The sequence below is a fragment of the Hippichthys cyanospilos genome, chromosome 14 (genome assembly GCF_059441005.1).
Source record: "Hippichthys cyanospilos isolate Australia breed blue-spotted pipefish chromosome 14, RoL_Hcya_1.0, whole genome shotgun sequence".
Classification (NCBI taxonomy): domain Eukaryota; kingdom Metazoa; phylum Chordata; class Actinopteri; order Syngnathiformes; family Syngnathidae; genus Hippichthys; species Hippichthys cyanospilos.
This window is the reverse complement of record NC_142382.1, coordinates 11,722,514-11,742,103: the sequence shown is the minus strand read 5'-3', so window position 1 is coordinate 11,742,103 and position 19,590 is coordinate 11,722,514. Positions and strand designations below refer to the sequence as shown.

Genomic DNA, 19,590 nt, shown 5'->3' with positions numbered 1-19,590 from the left:
TATATATATATATATTTCTTTTATATATTTATATTTATATATATTATTATATATTATATATTATATATTATATATTTTTTTATATATATATTTTTTGTAGCAGAAATATTTTTTCTTTATTGATCATGTTGTTCATGTTCATAAATTCTGCAAAAAAAAATCTGCGCTCATAAGAATGAATGAATACTTGTGGTGAAAAACAAATTCAGAAAAAAATACAATTTTGTAATCTCTTAACTCATTTTAGAATAGAAATAATGTTGCAAAAGATGTCACACATTGAAGAATATTGTGCTTTTGAATGCACAAATATTCTTGTGGTTAAAAATATGTGACACAAGCATGGCAACAATTTAAGTTAATCCCAGTTGAGCAATTATGTGGTTCTCCAAATACATACATTTGCTAACAGTCTGGTTGATTTCCTCTTGTTGCAAACAGACATGCTTGAAGGACTTGTTTGTATCGCACATCAAGCACACGCCACTTCCAGTTACGTATGTCACAGGAAGCATGTTTCATCAAGACTTTTGCAGACATGATTGTGAAACCTGACGAGCGCTGATTCATTACAGGAACTTTTTGATACTATGTCTTCAGCTTGTGAAGCAGTGTAAGCTTCTTTTGATTGATCATTGAGGTGAGTTGAAATTTTGTGCATAACATGATTTTATATTATATTCTTTAAAAATGTTTACTATACTGCAGTTTAATGCCAAACACCAACCATTTTGTAATGCAATTAACTCAACCAAGCCATAACTTCACATAAGCTCTCCCTGTGGAGCTGCAAATGGGAGCAAACTCAGTTCAACATGTCCTTAAAAGGTATCTGTCCTCCTCGCCTGAGCTGCTCTGATGTCGACCACAGCACATTGCTGAGCTTTCATATTACTGTAGCCTGATTTCTAGAGACAAAGAGCAAAGATCCCTTAAATGGGCATCTGGGTGTACTAAGTGTTGTTTTCTTGAGGCGTCACTCTTGTTTTTGTTCATCTCATTCTGCAATCTGGGTCATCAGCTACATCACTGCTTAATAGGCAAAACCATCAGAACACACTAGATGCTTGCCTGAACTTCTGGGATGATTGCAGTCGACAGGTGTGGGGCTCTTTATCAGAGACTGGACATGTACGTCAAACACAGACTGGCTGTCAATCTTTTTCCTGCATCTGAACACACTGTACACAGGTGAGCAATAGGCGAAAAACCAACGCACTAATCAACAGTTGTATTTTTTGTGCAATTGACCTTGTTTTCCTTCAGTGGTGTAATGTTGTGCTTCCTCCTTCACTGCCTCACAATCAAGAAGTTCTTGGTTGAAATATCAGCTCAACCCATCTTGTGTACCCTCGGTTCTCCTTGTTGTCCCTGTACTTGCATGCTTGCATTTTATGACTGCTACAGCTTCATCCCACATTCCAAAACATTTTGGTTAGGTTAATCGAAGACTCTAAGCTCTCCATAGATTAGAATATAAGTGTAAACGGCTGTTTGTCTATACCAAAGGTCTGCAAACTACAACCCCATTAAAAAAAACAAAACAAAACAAAACAAAACAAAACCCTCAATTTTCACTTCCCCATTTCAAAAGGTTTTATCTTGGAAATGGTTAATGATAAAAGGATACTGTAAAAGTCACATGGTGCAGTATTGCTATTTTGGTGTTTAAAGCGTAAAGGTGCTACAATTAAAAAACGTACTGCAATTTATCCAGACACTCGAGGGTTCAACGCATCCATTGCTCTGTCTGTATATGTATATACCACCCTGATTAAAATAAAGTATTGCTTTTGGATTTCATGCATTGCTGCCACTTTGGGGTGACTGAACACGACCTGGGTCAAAGTGACCCATTGGCTTTAATGCTGATTGTTGCAAACAACCATAACAGGAGAGTAATTTAAAAAAATCAATTCTGATTGCTTGTATGCGATAGAAGATAGAAGTTAATTGTCTCATTGTGACAACTCCTGAAAAGCGTTGACTCTCGGATTCTGCCTATGCTGGAGGGTGTTGCCCCAAGATGATTGACAGACTTAGGCACTACCTATAGCATTAGAGTTTTTTTTTGTCCTTGGATGGCCATTGTGTAGGCCTAGTATTTGATTGGCTGACTGTATAGTTAGTTGATGGTGAGGCAACCTGGAAGGTTACCATTCTCAGTCATGTTAAACACATACAGATACAATATACATTTTTCAGGTGGTATGCATGGTCACATGGGATTTCTGTAAAAATGCAAACACACCAGATAACAAGTGAAAAAAAGGGTCATACAAGGGGCAAACATGTTTTTCATAGCCCTAAGATTATATTTCCTCTTTTATGCTCGACTAGAAATAGAGTGACATGAAACCAATTTTGGAGGTATGTTTAAGCTTGGTGAAGTGGTATCAGCGTTGTAGTACTCGTGCATTTTTATAAGTACTTCTATCTTTGCCTTTATAATAAGAACATTGATAATTAATAAATAAACGCTATTTATTTTTGTTATTGCAAGGTGTCAGTTCCATAGTTAAGAATGTCTGTTCCCTATTTAACCAGTGCGTTTAAACGGATAAGGAGGCATGCAAATAATAAAGGCAAATGACTTCCAAGGCACACATGTCTGGGTTGTGTTCAGGCTTCACGTTATCAGAAGACGCGTGAGTGTCCTGACATATAAGGATGAAGCCTGCCTTACAATAAGCTCCTAAAATAATCCGAGCGGCCACAGTTGATCGACCCCCACGCCTGCTTTTCTCCGTGCTTTTCTGCCTGCCCACCGACGTGTGTGACAACTCAGCTGTCACCACGGCGTCCATGCAGTCATGACGGCCAAATTCAGCTATTACCAATATTTAGCACAGTTTCGCCCCGGCCCAACTAAGTCATCTTTTGATAGCAATAACAATGATGTTGATGGTGACAATGAGGTAACGTCGAGACAACGAGGAGCCAGCAGGGGAATGAACGTGACGTCACACGGCGAGTGAGTCTTGTTCATTATTTGTACTCGCGTATGTATGGCTGCCATCGTGTGAATAACACATGACGGGCGAACATTTGAATATACTGCAATGGCGCTCCGAATTAACTGTCTCGATTAACCTACTGTATTAAATGTGTCTCATTACCACAGCCAAGGAGTTGCAATCATGTGCCTTTAGCTGTTCCGTTTTTTTGTACCGGTATCTGACCCAATGACCGTATCTTGGGTTTGTTCCTCTTTCTTTTGGATGGATTTAAAACATGAATGATGATGATGGATATTATTATTATTATTATTATTATTATTATTATTATTATTATTATTATTATTATTATTATTATTATTATAAATTAAAAATACATAGAAAATGTGAAAGACAAATGTAGAAATATTTACAAGATTCTAGACTGTAATTGCTATTTTATTTTGTATTATATTGTAATAATATTCTTGTACCTTATATATTATTTCTGCCTGCAGCCAGACTGGCATTTCTAATGAAGATCTAGTCTCAATTTCCTTGCACTGATAAATTAAGGTTGAATAACGTTTCTAAAAATTTATAGAGGCAGGAATTACACTTTTCTTTTTAATTGCCTTGAAATGCCGCAGGCAGCATGACCCAGTGGTCAGTGTGGCCTTCTCCTAAAGGAGAAATTGTGGGTTTGATACCCAACCAGTATGACTATATATGTGACCATTTCCATTAATCCGTGAACAAGACACTGAACCCCTATTTGCTCCTGATGCTGCAGGTAAATGAGTAAAACTACCTATAGTCTGCATTTTTCCATCTTTGAGCCAGTGACTCTTCTTAGTTTTGCTGGAAATGTGTCTATATATGATATCTTAAATACTGTTCATCTTAACGTATATGATCTGATTAAAGTGAACAAATATCATGTACACATTCTTTGTTCGGGAGGAAGGCTGCTCTCACTTCACTAAATCTCATGAATTTGTTTCTGCTTCCCCTTTCAAGTGATGTTGATCCTGTAATTTTGGCTATTCGAGCGGGGAATGTGGAGGCTATTGAGAAGCAAGCAGCATCTTCTCCTCACACTCTAATCAGGGAGAACAAAGAAGGCTGGATCCCTTTGCATCATGCAGCCTTCAGTGGCCAGCCTGGGTGCTTGAGGACCTTATTGAAGGGTATGAGCTCGTGCAAATATATTCAAATGGTCATGTTTGCTTCTCAAATGAGTCCCTCAACTGGTTTGTGTGATTGTTTCACGCCACAGCACATCCAGGTTCTGCAGACAAACGCACCCTGCAGGAGCAGACGGGCTTACTCTTGGCTGCGTCTCATGAACATTTCTCGTGTGTGAAGTGCCTGCTGGAGTCTGGAGCTGATCCTGACATCAGCAGCAAGAACAAAGAAACCCCTTTGTACACAGGTAAATTGCTTCCATTGTATACTGACAATTAAACACCTGCTGGTTGCAACATTAGCTGCACAGTCTAAGAAAAAAAATGCATTTTTTTGCTGATTTTATCTAGAAAGAACATCTTTGCATTATGTGAGACTTGTTTCTAAAGTGTTTTTATACTCAGTCACTTGGTGGTTAAAATACACAATAATTACTGCGCCTCTGCAGCGTGCAGGTTAGACAACATGGACATGGTGAGCCTAATTCTCTCATTCGGGGCTTCTGTGAACCAACGATGTGCTCAGGGATGGACAGCCCTTCATGAGGCTGTATCTAGGAACAACATCGCAATGTGTGACATACTCATTGCAGCCGGGGCTACTGTCAACCCCTCCAATTCGTACAGCATCACGCCACTCATCGTAGCAACTCAACTGGGACGCTTAAATGCACTGAAATATCTCATTGAAAAAGGTATCTCTAATTCTCATACTCTATGAACTTATCGCCTGATGTACCAATTGTGATTGTTTTGTGTGGGCTGTTAGGTGCCGATGTAAACATGCAGACATGTGACGGTGTCACAGCGCTGCATGAAGCCAGTAAAAATGGCCACCAGGAAATTGTGGCAACGTTGTTGTCCAAAAATGCAGATGCAAATAAGTCATCCAACTCAGGACTACTTCCTCTGCATGTTGCAGCTCAACATGGACACCAAAAGTGAGTTTATTTCTTATAAACAGTATTTTTTCTTTAGATCTGTGTTCCTCAACTTTTATCACAATGGTAGCTGCAACTTCTAGTTCGGGAGTTGACCGCGGTCAGCCAGTCGAGTACCTCGCTAATGTTGGTACACCGAATGACATTGCATTACATGGAAAAAAACCCAGCCGGAACCAAAAAAAAAAACATCTATTGAGAAGAAAAAAAACACAGTGTTGTTTACGTCGGAAGATGCTCACTCAGGGCTGTAAAGATTATGAAGTAGTAGACCATTTACGCGACCATTCTTCCGGAAGGTACTTCAAAATTGAAGCGTACCAAGCGTTCGTGTCATACATTACATGTTATGCTACAGTTTATTTTGAAGCATTGGCTGGCTTTCTCACCACGTTTGGCTTGACAGGCAGCTGAGTATTCTATATGTCTCATTCTCCTGAGTCCAGATGCTAAAAAAAACAGTTTTTGTCCCTTAGTTACTGCCCGGTAAATGCGTCTATCCTGCCTTGGTCATTTTACACTTTTCTGCCGAAAAGGAGAAGCGATGAGTACTGCAAGTCTAAATTAGCTGAGCAAGTCTCTGTCTCTCACTGTAGTTGGACAAATCTATAGACATAATAAAGACAAGTGCTGAATTGTAATGGGAAGAAAAGCACCATTGTATTTTATAATTGGTCAGAATTTACACATATTTGGGGACTCATGTATTTTTTTTTGTGATCTCTGTTATAAAAAATGAGAGAACTGTTATATTGTTTCAGCTAACACTGCCGTTGTATTCAGGGTGGTGTCTCTGCTTGTCCCTGTGACAAGTCGCAGCATACTTCGGCACAGTGGGATCAGCCCTCTGCACCTGGCAGCTGAGCACAACAGGCCGCAAGTGGCAGCTGTGCTCCTCAAGGCAGGCGCGGACGTCAATGCCACACTGGCCCCAGCTCGCTCGGCACGCTACACCGATGGACGTGCGACAGCCCTCTGCTTCGCCGTCGCCAACGGCTGCACGGAGACAGTTGAGGTCCTTCTAAATGCCGGCGCCACTATGGATATAGACCCCATTAGTCCTTTGCTGCTGGCCGTGGAGAGGGGCAGCATGGCCACTGTGACTCTGCTGCTACAGAGAGGGGCTGACATCAATGCCAAAATCTCATCTTGGGCCACTGCATTTCCTGCGGTTGTTGCGCTCTGTCTAGATAATCTGCCTCTACTCAAGTGCCTCCTTGATAGCGGCTGTGATGCCCTTTCCTGCTTCTCCTGCCCATATGGCAGAGGTTCTCATCCAGAAGAATCCCACGCGAGAAGTATTGGCACAGAGTCTCCTTTAAACTGCAATGGACCAGCACATGAAGCAACACAGGTGCCACAATGAGGAAACAACAGTATTTGTGAGATGTCTTTACTTAAAGTTAGCAAAGGTTTTCACTTTCTGTACGAAAATAGAAGAACAATGAACTCACTACCTCCTCATATTAGCTCACTTGCAAATTGCAAACATCTATGAGCAACTTGACCCATCCAAAAGTGATTGATTGCCTGAATGCAACATTTTGGCTGCAAAGCACTCTTTTTTCTTATGGCTTTGGGCTGAGCACAAAAACAGCAAATAAGTGAGTTTTACAGCCAGCATAGATAACCTCTTAAAAATCGTTGAATGGGCAAACTGTGATTAAGGGGGCTCACTAAGATACAAATAGTACTGTACAAAGACTGTAGCAAACAGAAAATAACTAATTAAACTTCTGCAAGTTAAAGCTAAAAGGTACATATTCCGAAATGTGTTTTTATGTACAATACTCATTTTGAAATTAGTAGTAGCATAATACTAATTAGTGGCTAGCAATGACTCAGGTTTTGATGCTATCAAAACATGTTACATATATATGATAATGTTGTAAACTGACATGCAGTATTTAAAAAGTGAAGATTTTGGTTATGAGTATTTTGCCTCACGCCTATCTGCAAAAATCATCATTTATCAGGAGACCCCAAAAATGGCAAATTTGTTCCAAACAATGGAATTGCATCACAAAGGTTAGCAAGGGATTTTTAACACTTTAATTTGATCAATGTGTAGAAAGAATACCCCTCTTATTGTGTTAGCCTGATGCATAAGATGAAGGAAAAAAGATTGGACTTTTTTTTTTTTTTAATTTGGCACAAGAAGCATTTACTACAGTGACAAATTATTCTTAATATCAAACAATTTGCTTAAATAAGACCAAATAATGTTCCCTTGTTCATGGTCTTCCATCTCAGTGCAGTACTTGTTCTTTTTCTCACCTCACAACTTCCCAAAATCTCTATCAGTTAATCAGTCAAGTTCTCAACCACTATTGACCTGACTCTCTTTACGTTGTTTTTTCCAAATGTCGCATCTTAAAAACAAAAAAACACCAAAAAAAACCAAAAGCTTAAACAAAATGATAAGGAGCATAAATTAAAAAGTTGAACATGCAGTTCTCTGTTTCCAAATGTACTGTGGGGAGTAAAAGAAAACACATCAGAACAATAAATATTACCTTACAGAATAAAAACAAAACGAAGTACCCTCACAAATCAATTGACATTGTTACTTCCCAAAACTATATTCAGTTTATATAACTTCTGTTTTTTTTTCTTGTGGGTTCCCCTCCTTTAGTTCTGTCAATGGATTTCAACACCACCAATGAGCAAATGGGCTGGTCCCGTCATAGACATGCTGCTAGAGCATGTTGCTCATGTTCAGCTGTGCAGCAAACTCACTCAACTCCTTGAGAGCCGCCAAGAATGGGTCGCTGTCAAGAGGAAGTCAAGTAAGACAACAACACGCGCACCCCTCATAATATTTGGTACTCTTTCGCAGCCTAAAGACGAGTCATAATAAAGTCTATATTCACAGTAACTAAAATGTCTTGACACGCTGCCAGTGTTGTTAACATTACCAAAAAAAAAAAAAATAGTGTATGCAGTTTGCTGTGGTGTAGAACTGCGCAGCATAAACACACACAACAATAAACATCTTCAATGAAAAAACTATAGATATAAATGCTGCCATATCCTAGGCAAATTTTGAAGTCTTAATTGTGTAACTGATGCAGTGACAATCCCAATCCAGCAGATAGAGCTGTGACTACACAATTAAAATTGAATTTTCTGCATTTGTTTTGGATTTTTTTGCATTGGTGGAAGTCTGCACTCCACTAAAGGACACTTTTCTTCAGACTATGCAAGTGGTCTGTGTGTTTATTTCTGTTTTTAACTTGCTAGAATACGAGAGGAAGCCAGAGTAGTCGTAGGGATAACATGCAAACCTCACACAGGAGCCCATATTCAAAGTTATTACGCATCTTTATTAATAATTCTTATTTTTCTTTCCATAGTGTCGCCTCGGCCACTGCGGCATCTTTGCCGACTGAGCGTTCGCAGCCAAGTAGGCCCACAAAGACTTCGATCCCTTTCAAGTTTACCTCTTCCAGGAAGACTTATCACATATCTCACTGTGATGGGCTGATGACGTTAAGATGAACTCGCTTGGCATCTCAGCCATTAAGTACAGTTATATTTGTCTCTGTTTCTAAAAAAAATCCTAATATATCTCATCTGTATGATAAGCGTATTTATAAACTCTGTGATGTGACATTCTCCCCTTTTTTCACTATTGATTTAATTTCACAGGAACCCTCAGTGAAGGATAAAAATTCACTTAAGCCCACGGGACTTCATGTGGGAATCGTTTATTTAGAAATGAAAGCGGCTGTATCAAACATTACTGTGACTAAGAAAATCAGTTCTACTCCTCACATTTATATCTACGCTCACAGGATGAAAGGGACCTTGAGTATTTTTTACAAAAAGTCCTAAAAATAGAAACTTGTCAACTTACTGCCTGGCATCAGAGAAAGAGAGAATGACGAAGTGCATTTTAGTCCTCTAAGGAGTGAACAAAAATAGACCCAAGTATTCCATTAAGTGCTTGAGGAAGATTCTCATTATCGATTGCTGAGATGAAGATAATTAGTCTTGTTTACATTTTAAATGAAGCCGAACACACTGAAGATAGGTGATGGGATAGCGGGCTTGGTGGGTATGGGTTTCACCACCACGTGAGTGTGAATCTTCTGTCCGAGCTCGGGCTCGGCCTTGCACCACAGTCCTACAACTGGATGGGGCACCATCATGTGACCGTGGAGGATCTGCTGCTGCTGCTGCTGCTGAAACTGGAAAGGGCAGCAGGCGCATACGCTCAAGCCTTGGAGAGAGTTCCGCTCCAATTTCAATGCCTCTCTAGAGAGCTTGGTGTCCTCATCTTGACCTCCCTTCCTGTGTTCCCTCGTCTCCATCGAGGCGGCGTGACTCTTTCTCAGTCCTGAGTGGGAGTGCTCCCTCTTGGTCAACTTGGGTTCTTCCCAGAAAGAGGCCGGGAGCTGGCGTTTCCGCATAGGCACCTGCTCCACAGAATCTCCCACTTTATCCGCGCCTGGTTGCACACAGACTCCGCCGCTGCCCTTCTCCGGCCTCGGTGGAACGTGCAGACCCGCAATGGGCTTAGCGCACTGAGCGGACCTGAGCGGGTGACATCTTGGCACTCGGGAGTATTTCTGAGAGAAGCGCTTGAGCTGTTTTTGCAGGTACTTCCTGTGATCCACCGAGCGTCTGCACGGGGCCGACTTATCCAAGGCCGCCTTGATGTCGCTGGATGCCAGGTTTACGAAATTCAGTAACGTTCTCACCTCGCTGTCTGCATTGGCCATTTCATACAATACTGCTGTTGTTGAATCACTCCATGTTAAAAATGGTGCTCCATCTTGAAATCTCTGCAGGTAGATGACAAAGGACGTGTAAGTAGAACCAAAGGGAACATGAACAACTTATGGGCAATTGAGAGCACAGCTTCGAAGCTAGATCCGGCCTTGCTTATCATTTTATGCAGCCTGCTGAATCATTTCTTGTGCATTGTCATGATCTTTCTTGCTGAAATCTGTACGAAATTGCAAATTGTGATATCTATATAAAGAGTTTTTAAATTAGATGAGTGCATAAACCATTTTCTATTAGTTTGTATTTCAATAGCAGTTATGTATAAATTCATTGTCAATGAGGGAATTATATATCTTCGATTCTATTCTATTTATATTAGGATTTTTGATACATGGGATATAAAAGGATTTAATTAGAAAGTGAAACTAGTGGAATTTCAATTAGATATGACACGGCTCAATTTGAAAGGGTATGATGCAATTATTTAAATGAACTTGTAAGCTGTAAACGTGACATTTCCTCATAAGATATATCTGTCCAATAAAAGACAATTTTATATGTAACTCGATATATTTCAAAGTGAAACCATTTTATTCACTTTGATTCAATGTACATGCATCTTTATAGTTCAAAAAGTCAAGTCAAGTCGACTGGAGAAAACTACAACAGTCTTCAAAGAGCTTCACAATTGAAAGTCACAAAGAGAACATCACAAATTCACAAAGGCATCCCCTGAACCAATAAAGAGCGAAGAAAAACTCAAAACCCCATCTGGTGAAAAATATTAATCCTTCTCTTCAAACCCAATTTTAGTTATGGCACTGATCTATATTATTTACCATTTTCAATGGCCCTCAGGAAAGCCACAAATGCAAAGTGGCCCTTGACAAAAATGAGATGAAACCCCTAAGTTTTAGTTTTCAAAAACCCTAAAATGCTTTTTTTTTTGAAATATGGAAGAAAGTGGAGGAACCCCCAGAAACTCACAAAAGCATAGGGAGAACCTGTTAAGGCCTCAGCTGAGATTCAAACCCTGAACCTCAGAACTGTGAGGCAGACATGCTCACCAACATGCTGCCCTATACTTAAAACTGTTGAAGTAAAAAAACAAAAACAAAAAAATACCACTGATGTACAATTTAATCCCATAATATACAATAAATGTTTGCAAGATGAAATAATAATGCTCACCTCTGCTGTGTGGATGTGGCTCTGTCCTGCAGCATTTAGCCTGCATTTGGTAGGTACTTGACCAAGTTGAATGAATATAAACTGCTTGTAGTTATGGTGCTTCCCTTGAACCAATCAGCGACCTCAGGCCCCTCACAATGGACTGCAATCAGCCTGCGAGCGCCCTGCTATCCAATTCTTCTCCATCGCACATTGTTGTCATGGAGATGTAGAGGTTAAAAAAAAATCGGCACTTCAGCAGCAATGTGTCGTTTGTCTTCACGTTGTCTATCTATTAAGGAGAAAAAATTGCGATATTTACCTATAAGACCGCGCTAAGTTTGTTTACATTTAATAAAGTTGCGTTTGCGTCTCCAAGTTGCGGCGGGAAGTGGAGGTGGCGAAGGAGGGGCCGATCTAAAGAGTGCATAACCATGGAAAGGGGCTTGAGCGCTCAAGAATCTTGTCTTTCTGTTTGCCCCCTCAATCGACCCGCACAAAGGCTGAATTACTCATTCAAACCCGGCGGGACAAAAGCAAAGGGAGCTGGATAGCACTCCTGCATTTGTAGTCAAACATTTAGAGACTTAAATCGAGTCGTCATGAAGGAGAAAGAGTGGGACAAAGCCCATAGAATTGCCATCAGCAAACATTTTCCTGTGTCATATTATTGGGGGTCTCCATGGCTTCCCCTGGCTGGTGGACAATAGCACAAGTTTGCGCACTCGAACACTGTCACCCTGCCAACGGTCACAACAAGGGCCCTTGCAGGACAGGAGGAGCGGAGGAGCGCATGGGCTCTGCGGGGAAAAGTGGCGGCGGCGGAGGAGGAGGAACGGCCCACTTCTGAAATGCTAATTGGCCTTCATCCCCTCATTGATGTGGAGGACCGGGGACAGAGCTTTTGTGTGGGACACCTCAGGGTTGAGTGTACAGTCGGAATTTCACACAGCGGAATAGTAAAACACACCTCTTGATATATTAAAGAATTAACCAAGAGACACATTCAACTAGATGTGGTTAGATGTGTTTGGTGCAAAATTTTGGACCCCATACACCACCTGGCCACAATTATGGTCTCTTTTGGGAGATTTTAGCCATGTTATAGTTTTGATTTCTCGCACTTAACACCCTCAAAGTGGAATTACCCTTCACTGATATATTTCAAAGCATTCCTTGCTTATTCTGCACTCTCAGCACCGCCTCTCCCGAGCAGATGAACATGACAGGCCTGATACTTTTTGCCTTTTAATGTCAGTAAAATTCATGTTTTGGCTCTCTCATTCTCTCCACTGTGGTAGACTCCAGTGCTCTGCGACCTTTGTGAAGATAAGCTGTCAAGATGATGGATTGATGGATGTTTTGTGGCCCGCCAACATTGAATGATGTCAGGAAAGGGGCAAGCCAGTCATACAGTGACAGATACGGCTTCAACAAGATTTTCCACTTGGTTAGAAGTATCAGTACAATAAAACTCATATTTAATCAGACATTAAATCACCAACGCGCCAATAGTCATTTATAGTCATAGTTTATGAAAACAAAGTCCGTACAAATTGCTTGATGCAGTTTAAATTGTTGTATGTTTTTTAATCATCAAACAATTCCATATTAACAGCAATAGTTGGTAAATAAAGAGTAATAAAAAAAAATGTCATTGCACTTTTATGGAAACACTCTATTTTATGTGATTATTCGATTAAATGACAGCATAATCAATACAGTTAATTGATTAGAAAAAAAAATCGATTGTGACAGCCCTTAATTTTGTTAGAAAGAAGTGAGCTGCACAGAGAGCTATTTTGGATATATGAGTCTGTTTGTCATAGTTGCTTGTAAATAAACAAAATATGCATATATTTTTGTAAGTAATAAAGGAAAATCTAAGAAAAACAGAAAAACCAAGAGGAAAGTCCAACCTTTACTTCAATTGCATTCATTCTGGGGGGGGGGGGGGGGGGGGGGGGGGTCATTAACAAATAATTAACACATAATTGATAATATTTGCAGTGGTTTTGTTTCAAGGTGAGTATTAAATTATTATAACTTTTGGTTTCAGCTTTTTTTGCCAGCAGGACATAATGAAGCCTGGCCCAGCAAGATTTTTACTTGTGCTACCGATTATCTTTACAGTTCTTGGTGCAGGTTTATTATGCACATTTAGATAACATTCATAAGATAGCCTTGATTGGTCTCAAAAATATGTATCATAAATTCTTAACAAAAAACACTGTGTTCAAACTTTTCATGATGCGTTAACTTTAAAAATGAAAGTTTCCCACTTTTTTTTGAAAATATTCATCACTGTAATTCAACCTGAGAATGATATTGTACAACACGCCTTTACACAGTGCGTTCATAAAAGCTCCAACTGTAACTAGACGCTTTACAGAACATATAAAAACATTAACAATAGAACATAAAAACAAACAACGACAGTCATACAATCATAACTCAAAACAGCTCCGAAAGTTGATTTTGCCAATTTTTCCCTCAATATCTTAACATTGTTGAACGGTCATTAATCCCTTGAGAATGTGATTGATTGTCTCTTCCAGTCACTTTTGGGCAAGCGTGAGGAGAGTCCCACCAGGTCAATAGATGTGCTTAAACTGGTCTATATCTTTTCAGCCAGTGCAACCTGCTTTGTGTGAGTGAGGCTATGGGACCCATTGTCCTTCTCTCGTCTTCTTTTTCTTCTTCGTGCCTTCAGTTCTGTGTTAAACTGAAAAGGGCCAATTAACAATGGGAGCCCCATCCACCCTCCACCGACCTCCACACAATGAGCCTTTCCCCTCACTCCTAGCGTTTGAAGTTTAGGACACTGAGATAGAGGAAGTAGAGTGGCATCCATAAATCTAACTGTGTGCATGAATACAGGTGGCTTTTAAGTTTTGAACTACTGTAAATGTATAAAGCACCGTAACCGTTTTCTGACATTTACTTTTACTTCTAGATTCAAATATCATACCAAAGTTCAGTGGTTCTCAACCTATTTTCAGTGAAGTACCGCCTGTGAAATCTTTTTTCAGCCAAGTACCTCTTAAGACTTTACTTTTCAAACTTCATTTGTATTGGTCTACAAATTGAGAATCAGCATGAAGTGTCCTCTTTTGGATCATAGATGAGATCTGTTAACAAAAAGAAATAACTTAAATACTATTAAAAATGTGTCCACCAAAAATAAATCAACGTAAAATGTCAGACCTGTTTTCAAAAACAAATGATTATAGATAAATATTTGACCGCAGAAAAATATTAAACATAAAGCGTACAGTATTTTTCGGGGATTACAGTAGAGATCTATTCACAAAAATAAATAATCAACATTATAAATACTACAAAAGATTGAGTTAGAAGGAGGCTTTAAATTTTGAGCAATATTAAATCTTTAATCTCGTGGCTACTTATACCTTTGGTAGCTGTAAGCAAAATGTTACTTGGACTATGCATTCATATTCTTTACTAACGCAGCAAAAATTGGTTGAAAATACATGGAAAATTCATCATTTGTGTCCATTCAAAAAAATCTTTGAATCTGGTTTTGAACTTCGGTGGATGAACTAAACACTACATAATTTTCAGCTATTTTTAGACTAAATTTGGACTGCATTGGACAGGATAAACACCACACAAATTTCAATGACGGTTTTTTTAAGCAAAATTGTGACCAAATTTGATAGTCTATATACTCTAATTTTACACCAGAAGAGCCTTTTTTGTTGAACTCAAATTGGTCCTTTTTTATTTTGGTATTAACACATTTGATTCCTGTAACTACTTTGACTATAAAAGAGAAACATAGAATTTTCTCTAAACCAATCTTCAACAAATGTTGACGTAAATTTGGATCTCATTGCTAAACAAAATCAAAGCTAAACTAAAAATGTAATTTTCAACTCTTTTTAGGCAAAGTTTGAATCATATTGGAGAGGATTAACAAATGTAAAATCTTACATGGACCGACCAGATTTACCTCAAAATGCAACGTCCAGAAGATTTCGGGGTTGAGTTGGTACCCTATTTTTAATTTATTTTAAAACATTAAAATATTGTCTACTGTTGGAAAATGGTAAACATTAGTTTGAAATGACACACCATAATAGCATAATACGCAATAGATTTATACGACATTGTCCACATGCAGAAAAGAGTTGTTCTAGTTTATCATGTACGAACATTAAATCAGCCTCAGCATCTTGTAGCATCCATTGACGTGAGACTCTTTCATTAGTCATTGGATCGTCATTGCTTAAAAATAGCACTTCATTGATCCCCTGGGAGTAAATCTGGTGTTTTTGCAGCCCAGATAGAGATTTATATATATAAAAAAGAAAAGTAGCTTTTCTATTCTTTAAGCTCCCTAATAGAAGATAGGCCATAACATTGATAAGAGAAAAAGCTTTTATAAGACGTTTATCGTTCTGCGCGACCCTATTAAAATAGACGAGCATATCTGATAGGCTGAAAGTCTGCAATGAAAAACACTTTCCTGGAAAATGCAATTCAAGATCTGCAATCAACAGTACTCAATATGTGGATTTAAGTACATCGAAATTTGTAGCTGAAGCTGATCTGTACAAATAAAAATCGTGATTTGCTCTCAATACACGTATGTAGTGACCATATTTGTTTATAGACGAGAATCGTACTTGTTGGCCTATTATGTATAAGCTTCACATGGCAGGAACAAGCGACTACAAATTAGGCATCGCATAAGTGCCGTATAGTTTCTGCATTAGGTTCGGGCAAGAAAAATACATATAGCAGAGGATGGTTTCGATCCATCGACCTCTGGGTTATGGGCCCAGCACGCTTCCGCTGCGCCACTCTGCTCCGATAGGATAAAGGATTCAGATAAATAAGTGATAGTGATAAAATAAGTGAAAATCATGGCAATGACCTTGCTTAGTGAAGGAGGTGGGGCGTTTGAAACTATCCGGAGAACTGCCTGACATTGCTGCAAAAAGCATTACGTTCAGTGTTTTTGCTTGTTTGTTTTTTTGTTTTGTCTTTAAAGGCGGACGACCGCTGACACAAAACAGCATAAAAATGATTATAGATAATAATAAATTATATGAAAACGTGTAAGCAGAAAAATAGCAACATTTGATCATAGATGTTTTTATTGATACATTGGATGGTATGAAACTCTCATAATACATTTACACATTTCCCAGCAATGTTGATGGTAAAATGAATTATTCTGTACTTGTAAATCTCAGAAAGGATATTAGTACATAATTTAATCACAGCAATCAGTATGAGGAAATGAAAGAAAAACGTGAAAACTGACAAAACGATAAACAGAACAGAACTTTTATACACGAGATCCCATTGCTGGATTTTAGGCATGTCATGTGCACTTTCCGACACTAGATGACACTCCATTTCCACTCACAACGCGGAGGCAGATTTTTCACAGTGCATCCGAAATTTCTCTTTGGATTGATCACCATTGATTAGTTGAGTTTGAAATGATCTTCTTGGCACTGCTGCGTGCGCCGAATTGGAAAGGCTTGGCAAGGATGCATACAAAAAAGCAATTTAATAAGGACCTTTCCTCGTATGACTTGAAAAAGGGCAGTGATGTATATGCTGAGGCTGCTTGTTAGATTAGGAGGAAGGAACCAGGGAGGATGGAGTGCTTTTCGCCTTGTCAGATAATCAATAATGGGTCAGACTGAAGGAGAGAATGGACGAACGGAACCGCTGGGTCGACGTTTTACCCTATCCAAGCCTGTGCCTCATAAAGCAAGTTAAAAACAAAAACAAAAAAACTCAGATTTGCTCAGCGTCATGTGCAGTGGGACAGCAAATAGGTGTTTTCTACTTTAAAAGTCACACGCATCTCTTTGTCCCAGGAAGTTTTTTTTTACGTGAAAGTGATGGACACTACACCCCCCCCCCTCAAAAAAACAAACAATAAATAGTAATAAAGCATAATAGTAATAAATAATAAACAGTTGGCTCCTATATGATTATAAGGCCTGCAGGTTTGTGTAACATGCTTCACGTCGGCTCTCTACAAGAAAACCATACACGTGAATGTAATGTTACACAAACATAGCCATGCAAGTTTTAAAAATACAACCCAAGCGCTCGTAAATGGTGGGGCTCTCGACAAGGAGGCCGGTGCAGGCCTGCCCTTTGCTTTCTCAATTATCAACCGCCTTTATTAAAAGTGACACGAGCAGAGAATAATCCAACCTCAATTTCCTTAAAGCCGTTGCCTTTTTTTTTCGGCAGGTCAATCATTCGGAACCTGCAGATAATTTAAGATAACATGAAGAAGCAGGAAAGATTGTGCCAAACTCTATTTTTGTTAGGGTTAGTTAGTTAGGTTTACTAAACTTTGGAATTTCTTTTGTAGTGGTATCTTTAGGGCGGTGTATTTTATTTGGCGATTCCAGAAGATAGATTGTGTAACTTCATCGGTTAGATTTGTTCTCGTCTGCCGTAAAACTGTGATTAATGACAACGTGCATCTGAATATAAAACTTAACAAAGGCATACAATGTGAATCCTTTGCAAGAAAGGAGTCGTTATAACACATTCATCCATTTTCTATAGCCGCTTATCCTCATTAGGGTCGCAGGCTTGCTGGTTCCTATCCCAGCCGTTTTTGGGCAGTAGGTGAAGGACACCTTGAACTGGTTGATAGTCAATTGCAGGGCACACAAGGACGGAAAACCATTCATGCACCCAGTCACACCTACGGACAATTTAGAGTGTCCAATACACCTGCCATTCATGTTTTTGGAATGTGGAAGGAAGCCGGGGTGCCTGGAACGAACCCACGTGGGCTCGGGGAGAACATGCAAACTCCACACAGGAAGGCCGGAGCCAGCTGGATACCAACTCGGGTCACTTTGACTGTGAGGTGGACGTGCTAACCACTCTTCCGCCGAGCTGTCCCATTAAAGCACAATTTACCAATAAATTGCTTGATCTTCCATTTAATTTGTTCTTAATTCAGGAAGAAAATGTGCTTACTTGAAAAGAAAATGTGCTGTTCATGTCACAGCATTAAAAGCATTAAATTCAATTTGCTGATACTTGCTTTTAAAATCTGAGAACCTTTGACCAAGAGGTTTGCCCATCTTCCTCACAGTTCTCAGGTTTTAATTTTGAACCTGCTCAGTTTACTCTTCCAAAAACATGGATGCAACCATCATTCAAGATTCTAGATTGTCCCTTAGTGTGAATGTGAGTGTGAATGTGTGGCAATTGAATGTTTTGAACTATATTCTACTATCTTAGCCATTAAGGCATTTCCTTTTGGTACAAAGACCATTACGCTAGTCCAGATGTGTCAAACTCAGGGCCCGCGGCCCAGATCCGGCCCGCCACATAATTTTATGTGGCCCGCGAAATGCTGATTCAACTTTATGTTTCTGGCTAAAATACCATACTTCCAATTTATTTAAACTTTTAAAAGTTTTGTGGGAAAAAAAGACTTTTTCTGCTCCCAGTCACTCTTTTGAAAAGATTTAGCCGGCCATTCCAAAACTAGTTCAAAGTGTAACAAAGACACCTAAAATTTGTGGATTTGTCAGTCATACTGACCCTCTGACAGAAACTATAACTACAATGCGGCCTGCGATATAATGAGTTTGGCACCTCTGCTTTAGTAAAATGATTAATTAAATATTTGATTTGGTCACTACTTTTTTTCTATCATGCATTAGAAAAATTTGTTTCTTCATTTGGTTCCTAACAATGTTCGCATGCTTTGGAATAAAACATAAATGAATAAATAAATAAATAAATAAATAAATAAAGTTAGCAGTTGTAGGTGATGACATAATGACCACAGGAAAATGTGTGTCCCAGGATCCCAAGTGTGAGTTGTAAAGCGGTGTTGCAAGCTCTTGTGTCAGTGGCAGCACTCCAATGAGCACCAAGGTTTGATTCTCACTGCCACTTAACTGTGAATGTCACGTACACTACATGGCTTCTGGGCTCTGGCATCATTTCGTAACTGTGTCTTGGGAAGACCACCGACCGGCATTGTTATGCAACAATGCGAGTATAGAAAAAGTATTGGAAAAACTAGGCCTTTCGGTTTCGAAAATACATGAGAATTTTTTTTTTTCGAAGCAATTCACATTTTCAGTACAATGGAATAAGGGTGCTGGTGTGATCTGGACCGTTGTCTGCTTCATCTTGACAACTTTTTCATCTTGCTCAAAGCAATGTTAATTCCACAGGGAGCCTTACCTGTGGGGAGAGTGGGTTAAGAAAAAAATGCGTAATGAATATTAGAATAATGCACTCAATTAATTTACTTCTATAGTGATTCGGTGGGTTCAATGCACACTGTTGTCATATTAATAGATGAAATCCAATTCGAAATCCGAAATCCACCACACAAATCTACGAATCTCGGAATCTGTCTGCATGCACTTTTGTCAAGTTTATTAAATTTGCAATACACCAGACGTCTAAGTCTTAGACCATCTTCCAGCAGGCAAAAGGTGTATTCTACTTTCAGCCACCAAATCGTCACGTGCCCCGGAAAACCCTAATCCTAAACCGACTCACCTAGCGTGGCGCGATGCTGTCTGCTCAATTCCCAAGCACGTCAAACTAGACTGGCCCCGATGTGGAGCGCAATAT

The 19,590-nt window shown here is 39.3% G+C and overlaps 2 protein-coding genes and 1 non-coding gene across 5 annotated transcripts; 1 reads left to right on the top strand and 2 right to left on the bottom strand.

The window, feature by feature from the left end:
- The first annotated feature begins 620 nt into the window (after nt 1-620).
- LOC148412987 (ankyrin repeat and SOCS box protein 2-like) lies at nt 621-8,677 on the top strand. Of its 3 annotated transcripts, XM_088433961.1 has the most exons (9): nt 621-640; nt 1,041-1,191; nt 3,957-4,126; nt 4,216-4,371; nt 4,573-4,818; nt 4,893-5,064; nt 5,848-6,418; nt 7,700-7,853; nt 8,421-8,677. In XM_088433961.1, the coding sequence occupies exons 2-9, from the start codon at nt 1,085-1,087 to the stop codon at nt 8,549-8,551; spliced, it is 1,707 nt and encodes a 568-aa protein (XP_088290087.1). In that variant the 5' UTR covers nt 621-640; nt 1,041-1,084; the 3' UTR covers nt 8,552-8,677. The 3 variants fall into 3 exon arrangements, with proteins under 3 accessions (XP_088290087.1, XP_088290086.1, XP_088290085.1); XM_088433960.1 differs by lacking the exon at nt 621-640 and having other exon boundaries at nt 863-1,191; XM_088433959.1 differs by lacking the exons at nt 621-640; nt 1,041-1,191 and adding an exon at nt 2,765-2,974.
- An 81-nt stretch (nt 8,678-8,758) lies between these two features.
- Nucleotides 8,759-11,457, bottom strand: fam181a (family with sequence similarity 181 member A). Its single transcript, XM_088433962.1, has 2 exons — nt 10,990-11,457; nt 8,759-9,854 (listed from the first exon to the last, which is right to left on the bottom strand). The coding sequence occupies exon 2, from the start codon at nt 9,789-9,791 to the stop codon at nt 9,072-9,074; it is 720 nt and encodes a 239-aa protein (XP_088290088.1). The 5' UTR covers nt 9,792-9,854; nt 10,990-11,457; the 3' UTR covers nt 8,759-9,071.
- A 4,275-nt stretch (nt 11,458-15,732) lies between these two features.
- On the bottom strand, nt 15,733-15,804 carry trnam-cau (transfer RNA methionine (anticodon CAU)). Its single transcript has one exon. It is a non-coding gene; the product is annotated as a tRNA-Met (tRNA).
- Nucleotides 15,805-19,590: the final 3,786 nt, after the last annotated feature.

Excerpts from the sequence above, each read along its gene's own strand:
- LOC148412987 (XM_088433959.1), top strand. The coding sequence starts at position 2,814 with ATGACGGCCAAATTCAGCTATTACCAATATTTAGCACAGTTTCGCCCC. Across the intron at positions 4,372-4,572 it reads AGAAACCCCTTTGTACACAG|CGTGCAGGTTAGACAACATG; the intron begins GTAAATTGCTTC and ends GCGCCTCTGCAG. Across the intron at positions 5,065-5,847 it reads GCTCAACATGGACACCAAAA|GGTGGTGTCTCTGCTTGTCC; the intron begins GTGAGTTTATTT and ends CGTTGTATTCAG.
- fam181a (XM_088433962.1), bottom strand. The coding sequence starts at position 9,791 with ATGGCCAATGCAGACAGCGAGGTGAGAACGTTACTGAATTTCGTAAAC.